This window comes from Pocillopora damicornis, chromosome 6 (assembly GCF_964200805.1).
Source record: "Pocillopora damicornis chromosome 6, jaPocDami1.2, whole genome shotgun sequence".
Lineage (NCBI taxonomy): Eukaryota > Metazoa > Cnidaria > Anthozoa > Scleractinia > Pocilloporidae > Pocillopora > Pocillopora damicornis.
Window position 1 is genome coordinate 23248601 of NC_142675.1, and position 20137 is coordinate 23268737.

The 20137-nt window shown below is 37.7% G+C and overlaps 1 protein-coding gene, 1 long non-coding RNA gene and 1 pseudogene across 3 annotated transcripts; 1 reads left to right on the plus strand and 2 right to left on the minus strand.

Moving 5' to 3' along the window:
* Positions 1-2313: 2313 nt before the first annotated feature.
* Positions 2314-10785, minus strand: LOC113681980 (acid-sensing ion channel 1C). Its single transcript, XM_089208533.1, has 7 exons — positions 10008-10785; positions 9543-9763; positions 5653-5809; positions 4654-4716; positions 4044-4224; positions 3044-3135; positions 2314-2565 (listed from the first exon to the last, which is right to left on the minus strand). The coding sequence occupies exons 1-7, from the start codon at positions 10651-10653 to the stop codon at positions 2456-2458; spliced, it is 1470 nt and encodes a 489-aa protein (XP_089064659.1). The 5' UTR covers positions 10654-10785; the 3' UTR covers positions 2314-2455.
* Positions 10786-11408: 623 nt separating this feature from the next.
* LOC149044530 (uncharacterized) lies at positions 11409-13379 on the plus strand. The gene is made up of 3 exons (XR_016187374.1): positions 11409-11524; positions 11908-11962; positions 13269-13379. It is a non-coding gene; the product is annotated as an uncharacterized LOC149044530 (long non-coding RNA).
* Positions 12744-20028, minus strand: LOC149044531 (acid-sensing ion channel 1C-like; annotated as a pseudogene). Its single transcript, XR_016187358.1, has 7 exons — positions 19319-20028; positions 17859-18079; positions 16613-16769; positions 15584-15646; positions 14918-15101; positions 14372-14463; positions 12744-13363 (listed from the first exon to the last, which is right to left on the minus strand). The product of XR_016187358.1 is annotated as an acid-sensing ion channel 1C-like (transcript).
* Positions 20029-20137: the final 109 nt, after the last annotated feature.

Here is a 20137-nt window from a genome sequence, read left to right on the forward strand (position 1 = left end):
TTATAGATGTGAAAAGTTGAAGCAAAAACTAAGGTTTTTTTTTAGGTGTATCGATCTTAGTTATCCCTTCAAAATTTATTATTTTGCATTTGGTGTTTCTCAAGTAAAGTCATTAATAAAAGAAAAACTATGACCACTGTATAAACAGGTGACAAACTAAAAAATAAAAAAATATTATGCACATGCTCCGGCCACGCAATACGTTCGTCCTTTCTTCTAAATTTCTCCTTTCTCGATCATAGTTGCCGACATGTATTCACAGTTTTCTACGTCACGGCTATGTAACATGATCGTTTTGGTCGCGTGCTTAATGGGGGCACTTTTTGGCCGCCAAATCATACTTTCAATGCACAAAAAGATGTTAAAGTGGAACTTGTCAGGCACTAAGGTCAATTATTTCTAATTTCAAATATAGCTATCAACCAGAAAATGACAAAAAAAAACGTATCACAAGCACTTTAAGCAGGTAGCGTCTTTTCAAATTTAGTTTGACATGAAAAGCAGATGTTCATTTTTTTTATGTACGATAAATGGAGCTTGCCGTGAAATATTTCAATTATCTTGCGGGGAGATGTATTTCAATGATGATAATCCGCTTAATAATTGATAACTTTTCATCTTCCGCACTGAATTAATAATCAGTTAACTTATATGAAGGGCAGGCTGTTTTTTTTGAAGACTAGTAAATGACCAAGAGAATACTAAATGGTTGATATTCCCTTGTTATAGACTGATACCCCATCACACCAGCAAAACACGTTTAGTTAAGCTGAGTTTGACTGAATGAAAATCAGATATAGATAACTGGAAAACTAGTTTATTCTATTCCATAGGTTTCAGGTATACACTAGCTTGTCTTTTTAATGTGCTTAACTGGAGGCGACAAACCTCTTGTTTAACAAAACAGCTTTAAAACGTGTTTAAGCTCTAGCGTAAAAGGGATATGAGAAAGATAATGAAGATGAATATTCCATTTTGACCAGCTTCCAGTTGCCTTGACGACTCGGTTGGTTAACCCACTACACCGCTATTATGAAAGAGTCGTGGGCTCAAATCCCTTTTAGTTTATTTATTTTTCCTTTTCACCTTTCTTTTTTTTTCAAGGTTTTGTTCACCTTTGTATTTCCTCTTAAGAAAGCAAATCGTCGCTTTTATCTACGTACGGTAAAACATGAATGTTTCGGAGACCACAGTGGATGCTCTAGTTGTCAATTCCTTTGCGTCACCAACCAAGCAACTTAATGTTGACGCATGACTGGATTCAAGTTCGTAATTTAATTATCCTTTACAGAATGGAAGTTACGTCGCCCCATTTCCAAGTCACCCCCCAGTCTTCCCTCAGTCACGTAAGTCTCAGGCTGAGGGATCTCGCCACCAAGTGAAGCCACACACATGTCAGATGGCCAGTAATATTTGTTTCCTGAAAATTTGACAGAAAGATTACTTTTTGAATTAATAAACTCAACAACTTTTACAGACTTGGTGACTTGAGTTTACAGATGGTAACAGAGTAATATTGAAGAATGATTTTGGTTACTTGGTTAGGGGAGGTGAGTTGGGGTGGCATTGCCAGGGATGACATGACGTTTATTAAAAAGGCTTTACCGCAGTCGTTTTGCTTTCTACTGCGTGTGACCATTCGCGAGTATGATACCAGTTGCTTTCTAAACTAAAGAAGTTATGCTTTGCTTAAACATTAGTGATTATAGAGAAGACTCTCGCTTTGTTTAATATGCACTAACTTGCTAATCAACCAGCTAAGCTTGTAATTCACGGGGGTTATTCGCAGCTGCACAAGCGTTGATCACTAATCGCAATGCCACAAACATTTGTTTACTGAAAATTTGAGACAGACAGATTATTTATTGAATTCAACAACTTTTACAGACTTGGTGACTTGAATTTACAGGTATTTATAGAGTAATATATTGAGGAATGATTTTGGTTACTTGGTTTGGGGAGGTGAGTTGGGGCGGCATTGCCAGGGATGACATCGAGTATTTTAAAAAGGCTTTACCGCAGTCGTCTTTACTTTCTACTGCGTATGACCATTCGCGATTATGATTATGATACCAATTGCTTTCTAAACTAAAGAAGTTATGCTTTGCTTAAACATTAATGATTACAGAGAAGACTCTCGCTATGTTTAAAATACACTAACTTGCTAACCAACCAGCTAAGCTTGTAATTCACGGGGGTTATTCACAGCTGCAAAAGCTTGCTAAAACGCCTAGCTAAGTTTGCGATTCTGGGGGCCGGTTGCGTGTCTAGAGGTTAAATCAAAGACCTAAACTTTGCAAATAAATCTCTTTGGCTTCAAAGGTCTGATCATCTGGTGATGCATGGATCGGTGAAAGCTTGAAGATTTGTTTCAATTTTCTACAGTAGTTTAAGGCCCCACTGTAAGCAGTAATGGGCTCCTGCTGTAAGCTATTATATCGTTCAGTGTGTGATTTTATCTAAATCCTAGCCGTATCCCGACGATAGCAATTATGAGGTCAAAGAATTCAAGCACGGTCAAGAGACTGGCTCCAACACAGAGACCAACTTGACCGCCGATTTCACCTGTGGTGAAAAGAAGATATGAAGATCTTAGTCTTTTTGACCTCCAACAACAATTATGTGATAAACTAGGATCTTTTTATGGATGTTCATTCTCACAGTTATGATAAAGCTGTCAAGCTTTTAAAGAGAGAGAGAGAGACTATGGGTACCTTCATGATCGATAGAAAGGAGAAAATTGTCGGCACGATATAGAAGTAATTTACAATTGAGAAACACCGGGGTTATTACCACAGTGACGTCACTTTCGGCCTGGACCTTCTTCAGAGGCCTGGCAACTGAGCACCCGACCGTAAAGAGGATCTTTTCTAAAAGTGACAATTACAAGTGACATATTCTAATATAGAATTAAGCCTTCCCAGAGCTTTTCTCAACGAAAAATTTGATTGCTCTGTTATCACCAAATCTTTTTGTCCCAGACGACTGGACCATGCACTTTGAGAGAACTAGTCCAATTTGTGGATCTTACGCCGGCACGTACCTAACAGACTTTCATAGTCATAAGCAGGTATTTCCTCGATGACTTGGTAATTAAGTTCTTGAAAATACACGCGCAGTTCCAGCTGATTCTGGCTGTTGAAGTATTAAATATGAAACAAAAAGTTAAGTGCAGGTAGCCGGCTACAGGGGTGGAAAATCTTAATCCTCTATTTAATTTCACTGACGGTCCAAATGGCGTGGGGCCGTGGACAACGCTCCACTTGTATCCCGCGATCAGATTTTTTTAGGTGTCATTTCCCAAGTGAAATGTCAGCATTTTCTGATTTTACTGGCTGTACATATAATTTCAGTTTGGTGTTATATGTACGTGACCCCAAGAGACTTATCAATGAAACTGCCTCATCACAAATCATTGAGAGAAATTGTATTTCGAACTTTGTGTGATAGCGAATTTTAAAATGACCTCACAGATGAAAAAGCACGACGGACCTCGAACCCATGCCCCCTTGAAGCTCGGTTAGGTGTTACTACCAACTGAATTATTGACACTCCTCGCTGGAAGTTAAGAAAATATTTTTCCAAATTCAGTTTCACCTGTGAGGATCGATATCATTCTGTTACTTGATATAACACTAAGCTCGTCATTGAAATGAGAGTAATATGGCTAATTGAGTCGCATCTGGTCATATTTAGGGCTTAGGATATGCCACGAAATTTTAGTTCAAGGTCCACTTCTAAGTAGCTTATTTTTAACTCTTAATGGAGGCCATCTGTAGTTACAATTAAAAACAGTATTAGGAACCGGAGGATAAAGGATGTTTTCATCCACTACCGTCCTCTCCTACCGTGAATCTGACCACTGTGTACCTTATTCAGTGTCCAAGCTCGTTATCACCCTCGCCTATCTTTTCTCTACCTGTGTGTACCTAATTCAGTGTCAACGCTCGTTAAATTTTGTTTGACTTTTGCTCAGCCACTTTAACTTTTGTTGCTCCATGGCTCAACACAATTTTCACCTTTCGAAACTACAATACGGTTACCTCCTGCTTTCTTGTTCTTCTTCAAATGAATCTGTTGTAAGATCGAGTCCTAGTTGTTCGATGGAAGTTTTGATAAAATTGTTACTCGGAAAGTCAGCGTATGACAATATGGGATTGTAGGAGATTGAATCACAAGGTACTGGGCACTCACACTGGTCATCCATTCTACTGTAAAAGTTGACTGAAAGAAGCAATAAAAACATTTTCACCTTAGTGAATTTTTGACTTTCCAAATACAAGCGAGTTCAAAATCCCATTGTCATGACATTTTGAGAGGGCTTGTGGATGAGAGGAATCCTCCTGTAAATGCTTTGAGGGCTTGCAGTGAAAGGCTAAGGAAGTATCCCAGTTACGTCTTGGCCTGCCTCATTCATTTGTGATGACAGGCAGTTGGAATTGGAAAGTTAATGAATCTTGATAAAACACTTGGTATACCCTCGTTTGTCAGTCTCTTACTCAGACCTTCTATGGCCAAGCGATTGAAGGTGTACGTTTCAGTTACAATCACACGGTACGATCTGGGTACGAGATTATTCGTTCCCAAACACACGCGATTTAACAGATTTTATCATAACTATTATAAAACCAAGTAATATAAATATCTACATACTCATCTCTTTCTCTAGGCAATTCTTGATTTCGCGCAATCCACACACTTTGGTGTTGTTTATGTCTGTGAAAAATTCGAGAGAAGCGAAAATTAACAAGAGCACTGACTTTCTTATAGTTTTTTTTTTCATAAAAAATGAACCCCAATTTTTCCGCGCACGCCGGCATCTATTAATCTGATAGATAAGTGGTCTCTTCGCCTCAAGCCCCCAGTTAAAGCCCTATCTCTCGCTCGTGCAACCATAAGGAATGGGTCGAAATGATGGCTGACACTTCAAAATATGTACCTGTAAACTTTGGTATGATATTATTTATGCGCAAAAATGTGTAAAGTTATTCACCGGCGCTCAATTTACATTTTGCAGTATGATTTTTAATAAGTCAACCCAATAACAAGAGTATTATTGATACGAAATAATGGTTTTGCAAAAATGACAAGCTAAAATGTTGAGAAGGACACACACCGGCACAAATGCATTGCTTCATTCCTCTCATCTAAAAGACCTAACAGTTTGAGCAAGTAAAAGAATTATAGAACCTGAGCAAAGCTGAGTTTCTGCTTGGGAATCAAGATTTATAATTTGTAACGAAGTACATCATATCAGAAGCCCCATCGGCTCCTGAGCATTAGCAACTAGTCACTAAAGTGGGAGTAGTGAAGCAGCGAGGTTGATATTCACCACTAGCCACTGACTCTGAGGCGATTTATTGTCTTAGTAATATTAGATTAAAATATTAAAATCTGTCTGATGATCGCGTAAGCGTGAAACTCATCAGAGTCACAGAAAAGTTGTCTTATTGATTTGTCCAACGTTCAGATATACCACACTCTGCGAACATATCAAGCACTATACAGAAAAGACAGACTATAATCAAGATTTACATATATATAGATAAGATCTCCAACGGGCATAAAAGTGTGCGTCCTAAGCCGCTGATCTGATGAGCGCCTGCTCACAGACTAACAAATGGTTAGCGAAACGCACCTTTAATGACTTACCCGGCATCAAAGCGTCCCTGCATCCACACTTATTAATTACAAAGTTGGTTACACAAATCTCTTGGCAAGAAGGAATCGTGTACTTGTTATAGCCAGGTATGCTAGTAATCTCTTTGTCATGGCAGTTTCCCTCATAAGGTTTTGGAAGATTGAGTGTCTGTGGTTAAAAAAAACTTTAATTTCAGAGCAAATTTCAATTGAGTTTCGAAAGAATTCCGAATTTCTGTGGTTAACTTCACCATGCGCCTTATACTTTGTCCATAAAACTAATCTACCTACGACGAGAGAGAATCTTGAGAGTGCGCGAGATACTATCGAGACTATCCATCAAAATTGAATCCTAAAGCGCACAAGAGACTAATGTAACATTCCATATCAATGAGAACTCTGAAAGTTCTTGAGATGCTAACGTAACAATCCAATGAGAAAGAATCCTAAAAGTGTGCAAGAGACTAACGCAACAATCCAATAAAAAAATCCTTAAAGTGCGTGAGATACTAACGTAACAATCCAATGAAAAAATCCTTAAAGTGCGTGAGATGCTAACGTAACAATCCAATGAAAAAATCCTTAAAGTGCGTGAGATACTAACGCAACAATCCAATAAAAAAATCCTTAAAGTGCGTGAGAGACTAACGTAACAATCCAATAAAAAAATCCTTAAAGTGCGTGAGAGACTAACGTAACAATCCAATAAAAAATCCTTAAAGTGCGTGAGAGACTAACGTAACAATCCAATGAAAAAATCCTTAAAGTGCGTGAGATACTAACGCAACAATCCAATGAAAAAATCCTTAAAGTGCGTGAGAGACTAACGTAACAATCCAATGAAAAAATCCTTAAAGTGCGTGAGATACTAACGCAACAATCCAATAAAAAAATCCTTAAAGTGCGTGAGAGACTAACGTAACAATCCAATGAAAAAATCCTTAAAGTGCGTGAGATACTAACGCAACAATCCAATAAAAAAATCCTTAAAGTGCGTGAGATACTAACGTAACAATCCAATGAAAAAATCCTTAAAGTGCGTGAGATACTAACGTAACAATCCAATGAAAAAATCCTTAAAGTGCGTGAGATACTAACGTAACAATCCAATGAAAAAATCCTTAAAGTGCGTGAGATACTAACGTAACAATCCAATGAAAAAATCCTTAAAGTGCGTGAGATACTAACGCAACAATCCAATAAAAAAATCCTTAAAGTGCGTGAGATACTAACGTAACAATCCAATAAAAAAATCCTTAAAGTGCGTGAGATACTAACGTAACAATCCAATAAAAAAATCCTTAAAGTGCGTGAGAGACTAACGTAACAATCCAATGAAAAAATCCTTAAAGTGCGTGAGATACTAACGTAACAATCCAATGAAAAAATCCTTAAAGTGCGTGAGATACTAACGTAACAATCCAATGAGAAAATCCTTAAAGTGAGTGAGATACTAACGCAACAATCCAATAAAAAAATCCTTAAAGTGCGTGAGATACTAACGTAACAATCCAATGAAAAAATCCTTAAAGTGCGTGAGATACTAACGTAACAATCCAATGAAAAAATCCTTAAAGTGCGTGAGATACTAACGCAACAATCCAATAAAAAAATCCTTAAAGTGCGTGAGATACTAACGTAACAATCCAATAAAAAAATCCTTAAAGTGCGTGAGAGACTAACGTAACAATCCAATGAAAAAATCCTTAAAGTGCGTGAGATACTAACGCAACAATCCAATAAAAAAATCCTTAAAGTGCGTGAGAGACTAACGTAACAATCCAATGAAAAAATCCTTAAAGTGCGTGAGATACTAACGTAACAATCCAATGAAAAAATCCTTAAAGTGCGTGAGATACTAACGTAACAATCCAATGAAAAAATCCTTAAAGTGCGTGAGAGACTAACGTAACAATCCAATAAAAAAATCCTTAAAGTGCGTGAGAGACTAACGTAACAATCCAATGAAAAAATCCTTAAAGTGCGTGAGATACTAACGTAACAATCCAATGAAAAAATCCTTAAAGTGCGTGAGATACTAACGTAACAATCCAATGAAAAAATCCTTAAAGTGCGTGAGAGACTAACGTAACAATCCAATGAAAAAATCCTTAAAGTGTGTGAGATACTAACGTAACAATCCAATGAAAAAATCCTTAAGGTGCGTGAGATACTAACGTAACAATCCAATGAAAAAATCCTTAAAGTGCGTGAGATGCTAACGTAACAATCCAATGAAAAAATCCTTAAAGTGCGTGAGATACTAACGTAACAATCCAATGAAAAAATCCTTAAAGTGCGTGAGATACTAACGTAACAATCCAATGAAAAAATCCTTAAAGTGCGTGAGAGACTAACGTAACAATCCAATGAAAAAATCCTTAAAGTGCGTGAGATACTAACGTAACAATCAAATGAAAAAATCCTTAAAGTGCGTGAGATACTAACGTAACAATCCAATGAAAAAATCCTTAAAGTGCGTGAGATAATAACGTAACAATCCAATGAAAAAATCCTTAAAGTGCGTGAGATACTAACGTAACAATCCAATAAAAAAATCCTTAAAGTGCGTGAGATACTAACGCAACAATCCAATGAAAAAATCCTTAAAGTGCGTGAGATACTAACGCAACAATCCAATAAAAAAATCCTTAAAGTGCGTGAGATACTAACGTAACAATCCAATGAAAAAATCCTTAAAGTGCGTGAGATACTAACGTAACAATCCAATGAAAAAATCCTTAAAGTGCGTGAGATACTAACGTAACAATCCAATGAAAAAATCCTTAAAGTGCGTGAGATACTAACGTAACAATCCAATGAAAAAATCCTTAAAGTGCGTGAGATACTAAAGTAACAATCCAATAAAAAAATCCTTAAAGTGCGTGAGAGACTAACGTAACAATCCAATAAAAAAATCCTTAAAGTGCGTGAGATACTAACGCAACAATCCAATGAAAAAATCCTTAAAGTGCGTGAGAGACTAACGTAACAATCCAATAAAAAAATCCTTAAAGTGCGTGAGAGACTAACGTAACAATCCAATGAAAAAGAATCCTTAAAGTGCGCCAGATACTAAGATAGCAGTCCATTGAAAGAAGATCGTAAAAACGCACGAGATAATAACGGAACAATCCATTGAATAAGAATTCTAAAAGTGTGCAAGAAACCGACGTAACAATCTAATATAAAAGAATCCTTGAAGTGCACCAGATACGAACGTAACAGTCCATTGGAAGATAATCCTTAAAGTGCGCGAGATACTAACGTAACAATAAAATGAATAGAATCCTTAAAGTGCACTAGATACTAAGATAGCAGTCCATTGAAAGAAGATCTTAAAAGCGCACGAGATAATAACGTAACAATCCATTGAATATCAATTATAAAAGTGCGCAAGATACCGACGTAACAATCTAATAAAAAAAATCCTTGAAGTACACCAGATACGAACGTAACTGTCCATTGGAAGATAATCCTAAAAGTGCGCGAGATACTAATGTAACATCACGATGAAAGAGAATCCCAAAAGTGCACGAGATACTGACGTAACAATCCAGTGAATGAGACCTCTAAAAATTCAAGAGATGCTAACGTAACAATCGAACTAAAAAGAATCCTAAAACTACGCGAGAAAATAACGTAACAATCGAAAGAAAGGGAACTGCAAAAGTTCTCAAGATACTAATCCTAAAAGTAGAATTTGAAAATTTGCAGTGAACTCTAATGACATCCCGTAACTGATATCATCCTAACTTTTCATCACCTTTCTGCTCGAAAATTTACAGATGTCGTGAGAGGAAACTTAGGGGTTAAAGCAGTTCCACTTGTTAAGCCCATGAGCTGACAAAACTAAGTTCACATAAAAAAATCCGACAGTATTAGACAATGTAATCTATTACCCGTAGTTTTTTTAACGCTGCAAATGTACTCGTACCAGGACTCACAGCAAAGCCAAGCTGAGAGACCAGTGGCAGAGTCTGCTGATCATGAACAAGAACTTTGAGGCCGGCAACATATGACGTCGTCCCGTAATATTCCTCTTGTCTAACGTTCAATATCAAGTGTAATCCGCGATTGGAACCTCCCTGCTTCACTCGCAGTATAGGTTGACCATCTCTTCCTGGAAAAATATAAAAAAATAACCAGAATTGTGCGTCAATGTTTAAAAAAAAAAAAAGCCAGGAGATGGTCGGATATTGTACATATTTGCAGATGGCGTGATAGCTTTAGTTCTGTGTTTGTTCTCTGATAAAACACGCTCTTTCAACCAATGGAAGCGCTCGTTACATCCGAACTTTATTCAAAATGCAAATTAAACTCGTTGCTGACTGTGTTTATTTATTTTTAATATTCTTAAAATTTACCTGAGTTGAAAGTGTGGCAAAGTCCCATTGATGTCAGAACGGATGTGAAATTCCTGTGATCGCAGGTCGGTTTTCCGTCCCAAATGCAATGTTCAACAGTATCATCGCTTTGGTGTCCTGCATCGATGTAAAACTGTGTGAGGTTTAAGTCATGATATTTGTTTAAGTCAATGCTATCATTGACACCGTACAAGCCCATTTTTTTAATAACGGATGCATGAAGTTGGGGTAAAATTTCTTCATACGCTGACGCTCTAACCACAGACCTTTTGAACACGTTGAAGTTGCAGATAGTCACCGCTGGAAAAGTCGGCATGGGGTCGTATTTCAAACTGACTTTTGTCGTGACTCGGTACCTGTAATACTTCTCAATCAACTTGAAGGACTGAAATGAAAACCACATCATTGCCAGCAAAAGAAGCACAGCCCATAGAAAGCGACGCGTTCTAGTTGAGCTGGAGAAGACGTGAAGCAAACCATGAAGAGTGGACGACTCGACAAATTTATTCCATGTTTTCTCTATTTCTGCTTTCTGACTCGAGACTTGAGCAGTCTGACCGTCAGAAGTGTGGTTAAGATCATATGACTTGCCTCGCTTTGGATATTTTGTTTCTCCTAATACTGCTTGAGAAAATCCAGGATTCATAGTGGATTCTTTCCCGCCCTTTCTAGAAGATTTTTCTAACACTTCCTGTTTCTTGAAAACTCAGGAAAGTGCTAATCTCTAATTTAAAAAGGTGACAGTTGGCAAGTGTCAATATTTGACCAACGTCACTACTTCTCACTCAGCTAGCGAATCATGTTGAAGTCCGTGAAACAGTTCCCGCATACTGAGTGTGTACCTTCGGTTTGAAGTTTCTCTCCGAAATGGCGTTTTCCTAAAATTTCACACTTTTGAGGTTAAGGTCGGCCAAGACAAAAGTAAGATTGATGAAATGAAAAGTAAAAAGGACACATTGCACAGATTAGAATTACACTTGATAAGATAACTTAAGAGAAAATAACCCTCAAAGCTTGAGCTAAAGCAGGAACTTCAGTTAGCTGAAATACCTGTCCCCAAAAGTACCTGCTAAAGCAAGTTCTTAGCCAACTGAAATATTTGTCAACATGCTTAAGTAAGTACTTCAGTCAAATTTAGTTTGACACGAAAAGCAGATGTTGAGTTTCTACGGTGAGTGGAGCTTGCCGTGAAATATTTCAATTATCTTGCGGTGAGATGTATTTCAATTATGATAATCCGCTTAATAATTAATAACTTTTCATCTTCCACACTGAATTAGTAATCAGTTAACTCATATGAACGGCAGGCTGTTCTTTCGAAGACTAGAAATAGTCCAAGAATATTAACTGGTTGATATATTACAAGAAAAACACGTTTAGTTAAACCGGGTTTGACTGAATGAAAATCAGAAACAGCTAACTGGAAAACTGATTTATTCTATTCCATAGGTTTCAAGAATTCACCAACTCGTCTTTTCAATATGCTTAAATGGAGTCGACAAATCTCGCTTAACAAGGTAGCTTTAAAGCATGTTTAAGCTCTGGTGTGGTAGGGATATGAGAATGATGAGATAATGAAGATGAATATAACATTTTGACCAGCTTCCAGTTGCCTTGGCAACTCGGTTGGTTAACCTACTAAATTGCTATCATGAAAGAGTCGCAGGTTCAAATTCTTTTAGTCTATATACTTTTCCTTTGAACCTTTCTCTTTTTTTCACGGTTTTTATTACCTTTGTATTCCCTCATACGAAAGAAAATTATCGCTTCTATCTAGCTGCGGTAAATAAAACATATCACAGTGGATGCTCTAGTTGTCAATTCCTTTGCGTAACTAACCAAGCAACTTAATGTTGACGCATGACTGGATTCAAGGACGTAATATAATTATCCTTTGCAGAATAGAAGTCACGCCGTCCCATTTCCAAGGCGCCCCCAAGTCTTTCCCCAGTCACGTAAGTCCCAGGCTGAGATCACCAGTAGAAGAGTCGTTGATCACTTATCGCAATACCACAAACATTTGTTTACTGAAAATTTGAGACAGACAGATTATTTATTGAATTAAACAACTTTTACAGACTTGGTGACTTGAATTTACAGGTATTTATTGCTGGTTTTCACGTGACGTCACTAAATTTCAGACTTCAGAACTATTGATCCTCCTGAGATTTTACTTTCATGATGTATTAGAGTAGCTAAAAACTAATATTCAGACAAATTTTCACTCCAAATGGGTTCTTGGTTTAGTGATAGACTACTCTTGAATTTCTAAGCTTTTGCGTGACGTGGCCTTTACATGACGAGCGAGAGAGCTGTTATGTTGGTTTAAAAGGTGACTTATTTAGGGAAATTCAGCTATCTGAACAGTTCTTGTATTAGAATAAAGTATTATTGTTACGTTTATGAGTTCTTAGAGAGATAAATTCACGCTTTTGTAGCAAAACTCAGTGACAGATGTTTCTGCTGGTTTCCGGCCGCCATGTTGGTGCCCATCTAGGTGGGCACATGGCGGCTCCATACAAATCTCTATAAATTTGGGAAAAACGTTTCTCCTCATATCTTCCGTAAGAAAAATTGCTGTGACCTGAATCTTGGCGAGAGTCTTTACATATCTAGCTTCTTTCTATTTCCAGATTCTAGACTAAATCGATTGAACGGTTTTTTATTTTTTATTTTGATCTATTTTGAATGGCGTGACACTGAAAACCAGCAATAGAGTAATATATTGAGGAATGATTTTTGTTACTTGGTTTGGGGAGGTGAGTTGGGATGGCATTGCCAGGGATGACATCGAGTATTTTAAAAAGGCTTTACCGCAGTCGTTTTTACTTTCTACTGCGTATGACCATTAGCGATTATGATACCAATTGCTTTCTAAACTAAAGAAGTTATGCTTTGCTTAAACATTAATGATTACAGAGAAGACTCTCGCTATGTTTAAAATACACTAACTTGCTAACCAACCAGCTGAGCTCGTAGTTCACGGGGGTTATTCGCAGCTACAAAAGCTTGCTAAAACGCCTAGCTAAGTTTGCGATTCTGAGGGCCGGTTGCGTGTCTAGAGGTTAAATCAAAGACCTAAACTTTGCAAATAAATCTCTTTGGCTTCAAAGGTCTGATCATCTGGTGATGCATGGATCGGTGAAAGCTTGAAGATTTGTTTCAATTTTCTACCGTAGTTTAAGGCCTCATTGTAAGCAGCAATGGGCTCCTGCTGTACGCTATTATATCGTTCAGTGTGTGATTTTATCTAAATCCTAGTCGCATCCCGACGATAGCAATTATGAGGTCAAAGAATTCAAGCACGGTCAAGAGACTGGCACCAACACAAAGACCAACTTGACCGCCGATTTCACCTGTGGTGAAAAGAAGGCAAGAAGATCTTAGTCTTTTTGACCTCCAACGACAATTATGTGATAAACTAGGATCTTTTTACAAATGTTCATTCTCACAGTTATAGGCATAGCTGTCAAGGTTTTAAAGAGAGAGAGACTATGGGTACCTTCATGATCGATAGAAAGGAGAAAATTGTTGGCACGATATAGAAGTAATTTACAGTTGAAAAACACCGGGATTATAACCAAAGTAACGTCACTTTCGGCCTAGACCTTTCTCAGAGGCCTGGCAACTAAGCACCCGACGGAAAAGAGGATCGTTTTTAAAAGTGACAATTAGAAGTGATATATTCTAATATATAACATATATATAACATATTCTTGTAACATATTTAAAAATTAAGTCATCCCAGAGCTTTGATCAACGAAAAATTCGACTTCTCTGTTATCACCAAATATTTTTTTCCCAGACGACTGGACCATGCATGTTGCGGCAAACGAACATCAAGGCTCGATGAAATACCAAGAAAATCGTGACCGGAGAAAAATGCCAACCAAATCCAGGGAATATATTACAGGGACATAACTTTAATCAATCTCGTAAACTGTAAACGAATTAAAAAAGGGACTTATATAATAGATTGTATTCAATTAAACACGTGGCGACTTAACAGCGTAAATGAATCTAACATAATAAAGGAACTAATAAATGAACCAAATGCTACGGTAAACACAAAATATATATACAAATAAAGACGAAAGAGCTTGCTCGAAACGAGATAAACAACAAAAAAGCGAAAACAACTTACATATCAGTCCCTATACGCCGGTGGCTTGAAATCACACTTTATAAATTAACTTTGGATGAACAGGCGATTAATGAAAGCGGGAGAGAAAAACTATTTAAAGGAATCAAATGGCACAAAGGCCAACTGTAACGCAAATGTCACGCAAGTTCGAAAGTCACGCATTTACAATGCACTTCAAGAGATCTTAAGTCCAATTTGTGGATCTTGCGCCGACACGTACCTAAAAGACTTTCATAGTTATAAGCAGGTATTTCCTCGATGACTTGGTAATTGAGTTCTTGAAAATACACGCGCAGTTCCAGCTGATTCTGGCTGTTGAAGTATTAAATATGAAATAAATACTTATGTGGTAAGTAGCCAACTACAGGTCAGATTTTTTCAGGTATTATTTCCCAAATGAAATGTCAGTATTTTCTGATTTCATTAGCTGTTCATTGTTTTGTTAATCTATTTCCACCATAGATTGGTCGAGAATCCTTTGTTTTAGTAACAAGACAAAATTCATGTGTGGCCGTAGGTACACAACCTCAAGAGACTTATCAACGAAACTGCCTCATCACAAGTAATTGAGAGAGATCATATTCTGAACTTTGTGTGATAGCAAATAACAAAATGACCTCACAGAATAAAAAGCAATGGAATAAAATAGAACAAATTCAGGGTCAACGCTCGCTAACTTTTGTTTGACTTTTGCTCAGCCACTTTAAATTTTTGTCGCTCCATGGCTCAACACAATCTTCACCTTTCGAAACTACAATACGAATACCTCAATATTTCTTATCCTCTTTTTATTAAGTCTGGTGTAACATTGGATCCATCATGTTCTTTGACGATCCTTTTGATGAAATTTTTACTCGGAAAGGCAGCGTATGACAATATGGGATTGAAAGAGATGGATTCACAAGGTACTGGGCACTCACACTGGTCATCTATTCTACTGTAAAAGTTGCCTGAAAGGAGCAATGCAACATTTTAACTTAAGTATCTTTTGACCTCTCAAGTACGAGCGAGTTCAAAACGCCACTTTCATGACATTGTGAAAGGGCTTGTGGAAGGGAGGAATCCTCCTCTAAATGCTTTCGAGGGTATGCAGTGAAAGGCTAAGGGGGTCTCCTGGTTACGTCTTGGCCTACCTCATCTATTTGGAATGACAGGGAGTCGGAATTGGAAAGTAAATGAATCTTGATGAAACACTTGGTATACCCTTGTCTCCTAGTGTCTTACCCAGACCTTCCACGGCCAAGCGGTTGAGAGTGTTCATTTCAGGTGCAGTTACACGGCAGGATCTCAGTACGAGATTACTCGTTCCCCAGCTCCTCTCCGTAACTCAGTCGAAGACTCTGAAAGTTTTTTGACCTTTGGACTAAATACAAGCGATTTAACAGACTTTGTCATAAGTGTTACAAAACAAGTAATATAAATGTCTACATACTCATCTCTTTCACTAGGCAGTTCTTGATTTCACTCAATCCACACACTCTGGTGTTGTTTATGTCTATGAAAAAGTCGAGAGAAGAGAAAATTAACAAGAGCACTGATTTTCTTATCGCTTTTTCATAAAAAGTGAACCCCCATGTTTTCCGCGCACGCATTTATTAATCTGATAGGTAAGTGGTCTCCTCGCCCAAACCCCCGGGTGAAGCCCCATCTCTCGCACGGGTGCCCGTGGGGAATGGGTCGAAATGACAGCTGACACTTCAGACTATGTACCTGTAAACTTTGGTATGATATCATTTATGTGCAAAAGTGTGTGAAGTTATTCACCAGCGCTCAATTAACATTTAGCGGTATGATTTTTAGTGAGCCATAACCCAATAATAAGAGTATTATTAATCCGAAATAATGGTTTTGCAAAAATGACAAGCTAAAATGTTGAGAAGGACACAGCGGTACAAATGTATTGCTTAATTTTTACCGTCATAAGTTACTCATAAATACCTGTCACCTAAAAGACCTAACAGTTTGAGCAAGAAAAAGAATTGTAGAACCTGAATTAAGCTGAGTTTTTGCTTGGGGATCAAGATTTAAAATTCGTAACGAAGTACATCATATCAGAAGCCCCATCGGCTCCTGAGCATTAGCAACTAGTCATCGAAGTGGGAGTGGTGAAGCAGCGAGGTTGATATCCACCGCCAGCCACTGACTCTGAGGTGATTTGTTGTTTTAGACCAAAACAGTGAGATAATACGGCACAAAAAAAAAAAGTAGCTCATTTTTTCCTGTAACGACAATTATATTTTCGGGTGCAAACTCTGTGCTTCAAGTGAATAACAAAGGATATTCGGAGTTTGAGAAGTCAATCAGAGCCTGCCTATGACGCTATCCACCGTTTAAATATATACTAATACCGTTATACCATTACTAGTGCCAGATCTCCGGTGGACAGAAAAGCGCGCGTTCTTCGCTGCTGATCTGATGAGCGCCTTGCAAGCTAACAAATGGTTAAACTTAAATGACTTACCCGGCATCAAAGCGTCCCTGCATCCACACTTGTTTATTACAAAGTTGGTCACACAAATCTCTTGGCAAGAAGGAATCGTGTACTTGTTATAGCCAGGTATGCTAGTAATCTCTTTGTCATGGCAGTTTCCCTCGTAAGGTTTTGGAAGATTGATTGTCTGTGGTCAAACAGAACTTTAATTTCAGAGCAATTTTCAATTGAGTTTCGAAAGAATTCCTAATTTTTGTGGTTAACTTCACCATGCGCCTTATACTTTGTCCATAAAACTAACCTATCTCCGATGAGAGAGAATCCCAAGAGTGCGCGAGGTACTAACGAAGCTATATCTATTGAAAAATATATCCTAAAGGGCACAAGAGACTAACGTAACATCCCAATCAATGCACGAGATAATGAGAAAGAATCCTAAAAGTGTGCAAGGACTAACGCAATAATCCAATGAAAAATAAGCCTAAAAGTGCGTGAGATACTAACGTAATAATCCAATGAAAAAGAATCCTTGAGGTGCGTGAGATGCTAACGTAACAATCCATCGAAAGAGAATCCTAAAAGTGCGCCAGATACTGACGTAACAATCTAATATAAAAGAATCCCAAAGTGCGTCAGATACTAACGTAGCAGTCCATTGGAAGAAAATCCTAGAAGTGCACGAGATACTAACGTAACAATCCATTGAATGATAATTCTAAAAGTGCGCGAGATATTAGGGTAACAATGGAATTAAAAAGAATCCTAAAACTACACAAGAAACTAACGTAACAATCGAATGAAGGAGAATCGTAAAAGTTCTCAAGATACTGCTGAACAATCCAATAAAAGAGAATCCTAACAATGGGCGAGATACTGACGTAACAATCCAATTAAAGAGAAACCTAAAAATGTTTTGGAGGATGTCGTCCAATCGTCTCGAATTTTTTTTGAGATACAACTTGTCGATCAGGACGACATTCTTATGCTTCTTAGACTTAAAAGTCTTTCACTTCTAAGATTTCCACATAAATTCTCACCACTTACTGCCATAAATTTCTTATGGAATTAGATCTGAAAATTTGCGGTGAACTCAAATGACATCCCGTAACTGATATCATCCTTACTTTTCATCACCTTTCTGCTCGAAAATGTATGGATGTTGTAAGAATCGGAGGAAATTTAGGGGTTAAAGCCTTCCACTTGTTAAATCCATGAGCTGACAAAACTAAGTTCACAAAAAAAAAATCCGACAGTATTAGACAATGTAATCTATTACCCGTAGTTTTTTTAACGCCGCAAATGTACTCGTACCAGGACTCACAGCAAAGCCAAGCTGAGAGACCAGCGGCAGAGTCTGCTGATCATGAATGAGAACTTTGAGGCCGGCAACATATGATGTCGTCCCGTAATATTCCTCTTGTCTAACGTTCAATATCAAGTGTAATCTACGATTGGAACCTGCCTACTTTACTCGCAGTAGACGTTGACCATCTCTTCCTGGCAAAAATACAACAAAAAAACAAAGCCTAGATCAGCAGCTTTCACTCGAACAACGCTTCTTTTCAGGAATGGGCCAATCAAAGAGAGCATTCCATTTTTGGAAAGCTTCTCGCGCCAGTTTTGCTCCCTGAGACTAGTCCAATCTCGCCTTGATTGTTCTCTGTTCTGTTGCAAAGGGCGCTACGTCTTTGGGTTCCTTTAGGTTGTTCTGTATCAATTGAAGCTAAGTGCTCCTTATCATGTTCGTGTTATAGGTCATGCAAGACTTGTGGGTCAATTTTTTGGGAAAAAAAAAAAAAACGAAACAAAAAAAAAACAGCCTGAGAGAAGTCCGGCCGGTAGATGGTCAGACATTGTACAAATTGTTAGATGGCGTGTTCTCTGATGAAAAACGCTCTTTCAACCAATGGGAGCGCGCGTTACATCCGAACTTTATTAAAAATGTAAATTGAAACTCGTTACTGACTGTGTTTTAATTAATTAAACACTAGAGCAAACACTGTGAGTACAGCAATATTTATAAAAGACAGTTAAACGTGGTTATTTCAAAATTTTTTTTTCTGTGCAGGCTTGAAAAAAAAGATGATTAAAAAAACTACAAAATTGTTTTAGTGTCAATTGTTTAGACACGATTTTCATGAATAACACATTTTTTTAAATGACCTGCCTAATATTTGTGTCAACGTACCTTTAAGAGTTTTCTCACCATATGAAGTAAAATAAAAGCAGACAACTCAGAGAGGAAACACGCTTCAACTGATTTTGCGAATTAACAGCATTCGGCGGAGATTATATTAGGATTTAATATTATTATATAGATACCGATGAAATACCAGAATTTTTCCTTTTACTAAAAAATCATATCTTCATCGCGCGCAGTGAAGATATTAGATACTATTTTTATCTTTCACGTGTGAGGATATTTGAAATTTCATCAGTATAAATAAAATAAACAGAACATTACATGGCCGCTTGGGGATACGAATTTTATCTTCCAGTGTTGAAGTACTTTTGAAAGTACTTTTCCACGGCTTCGCTCACTCGTGAGAGATACTTTCAGCACTCGAAGATAAAATTCTATCCCCATGCGGTCATGTAATATCCTCTATGTAATAAATGAGTTGTCGTATAGTTATGTTGACTATCATTAACCCTTGTAAATTGCACTTGCTTATGACCAAATGCACGCCCTGTCGCTTTTCACACAAAGAGAAAATATATTTTTTTCAAATTTACCTGAGTTGAAAGTGTGGCAAAGTCCCATCGATGTCAACACGGACGTGAAATTCCTGTGATCGCAGGTCGGTTTTCCGTTCCAAATGCAATGATTAACAGTATCATCGCTTTGATGTCCCGCATCGATGTAAAACTGTGTGAGGTTTAAGTCATGATATTTGTTGAAGTCAATGCTATCATTGACACCGTACAAGTCCATTTTTTCAACAACGGATGCATGAAGCTGGGGCAAAATTTCTTCATACGCTGACGTTCTAACCACAGACCTTTTGAACACGTTGAAGTTGCAGATAGTCACCGCTGGAAAAGTCGGCATGGGGTCGTATTTCAAACTGACTTTTGTCGTGACCTGGTGGCTGTAATACTTCTCAATCAACTTGAAAGACTGAAATGAAAACCACATCATCGCCAGCAAAAGAAGCACAGCCCATAGAAAGCGACGCGTTCTAGTTGAGCTGGAGAAGACGTGAAGCAAACCGTGAAGAGTGGACGACTCGACAAATTTATTCCATGTTTTCTCTATTTCTGCTTTCTGACTCGAGACTTGAGCAGTCTGACCGTCAGAAGTGTGGTTAAGATCATATGACTTGCCTCGCTTTGGATGTTTTGTCTCTCCCAACTCTGCTTTAGATAATGCAGGATCCATAGTGGACCCTTGCCTTCCCCTAAAAAACTGTTTTCGTGCAACAATGGGATAAATTTGACTGAAGTACCTGCTTTAATACTTTGATCCGATATGAATAATCATTGGGCATCATTTGTTTATTTGTACTTTAGCTTTACGGAAATCATAAAATCTGAGGTAGAAATTCTAATGTG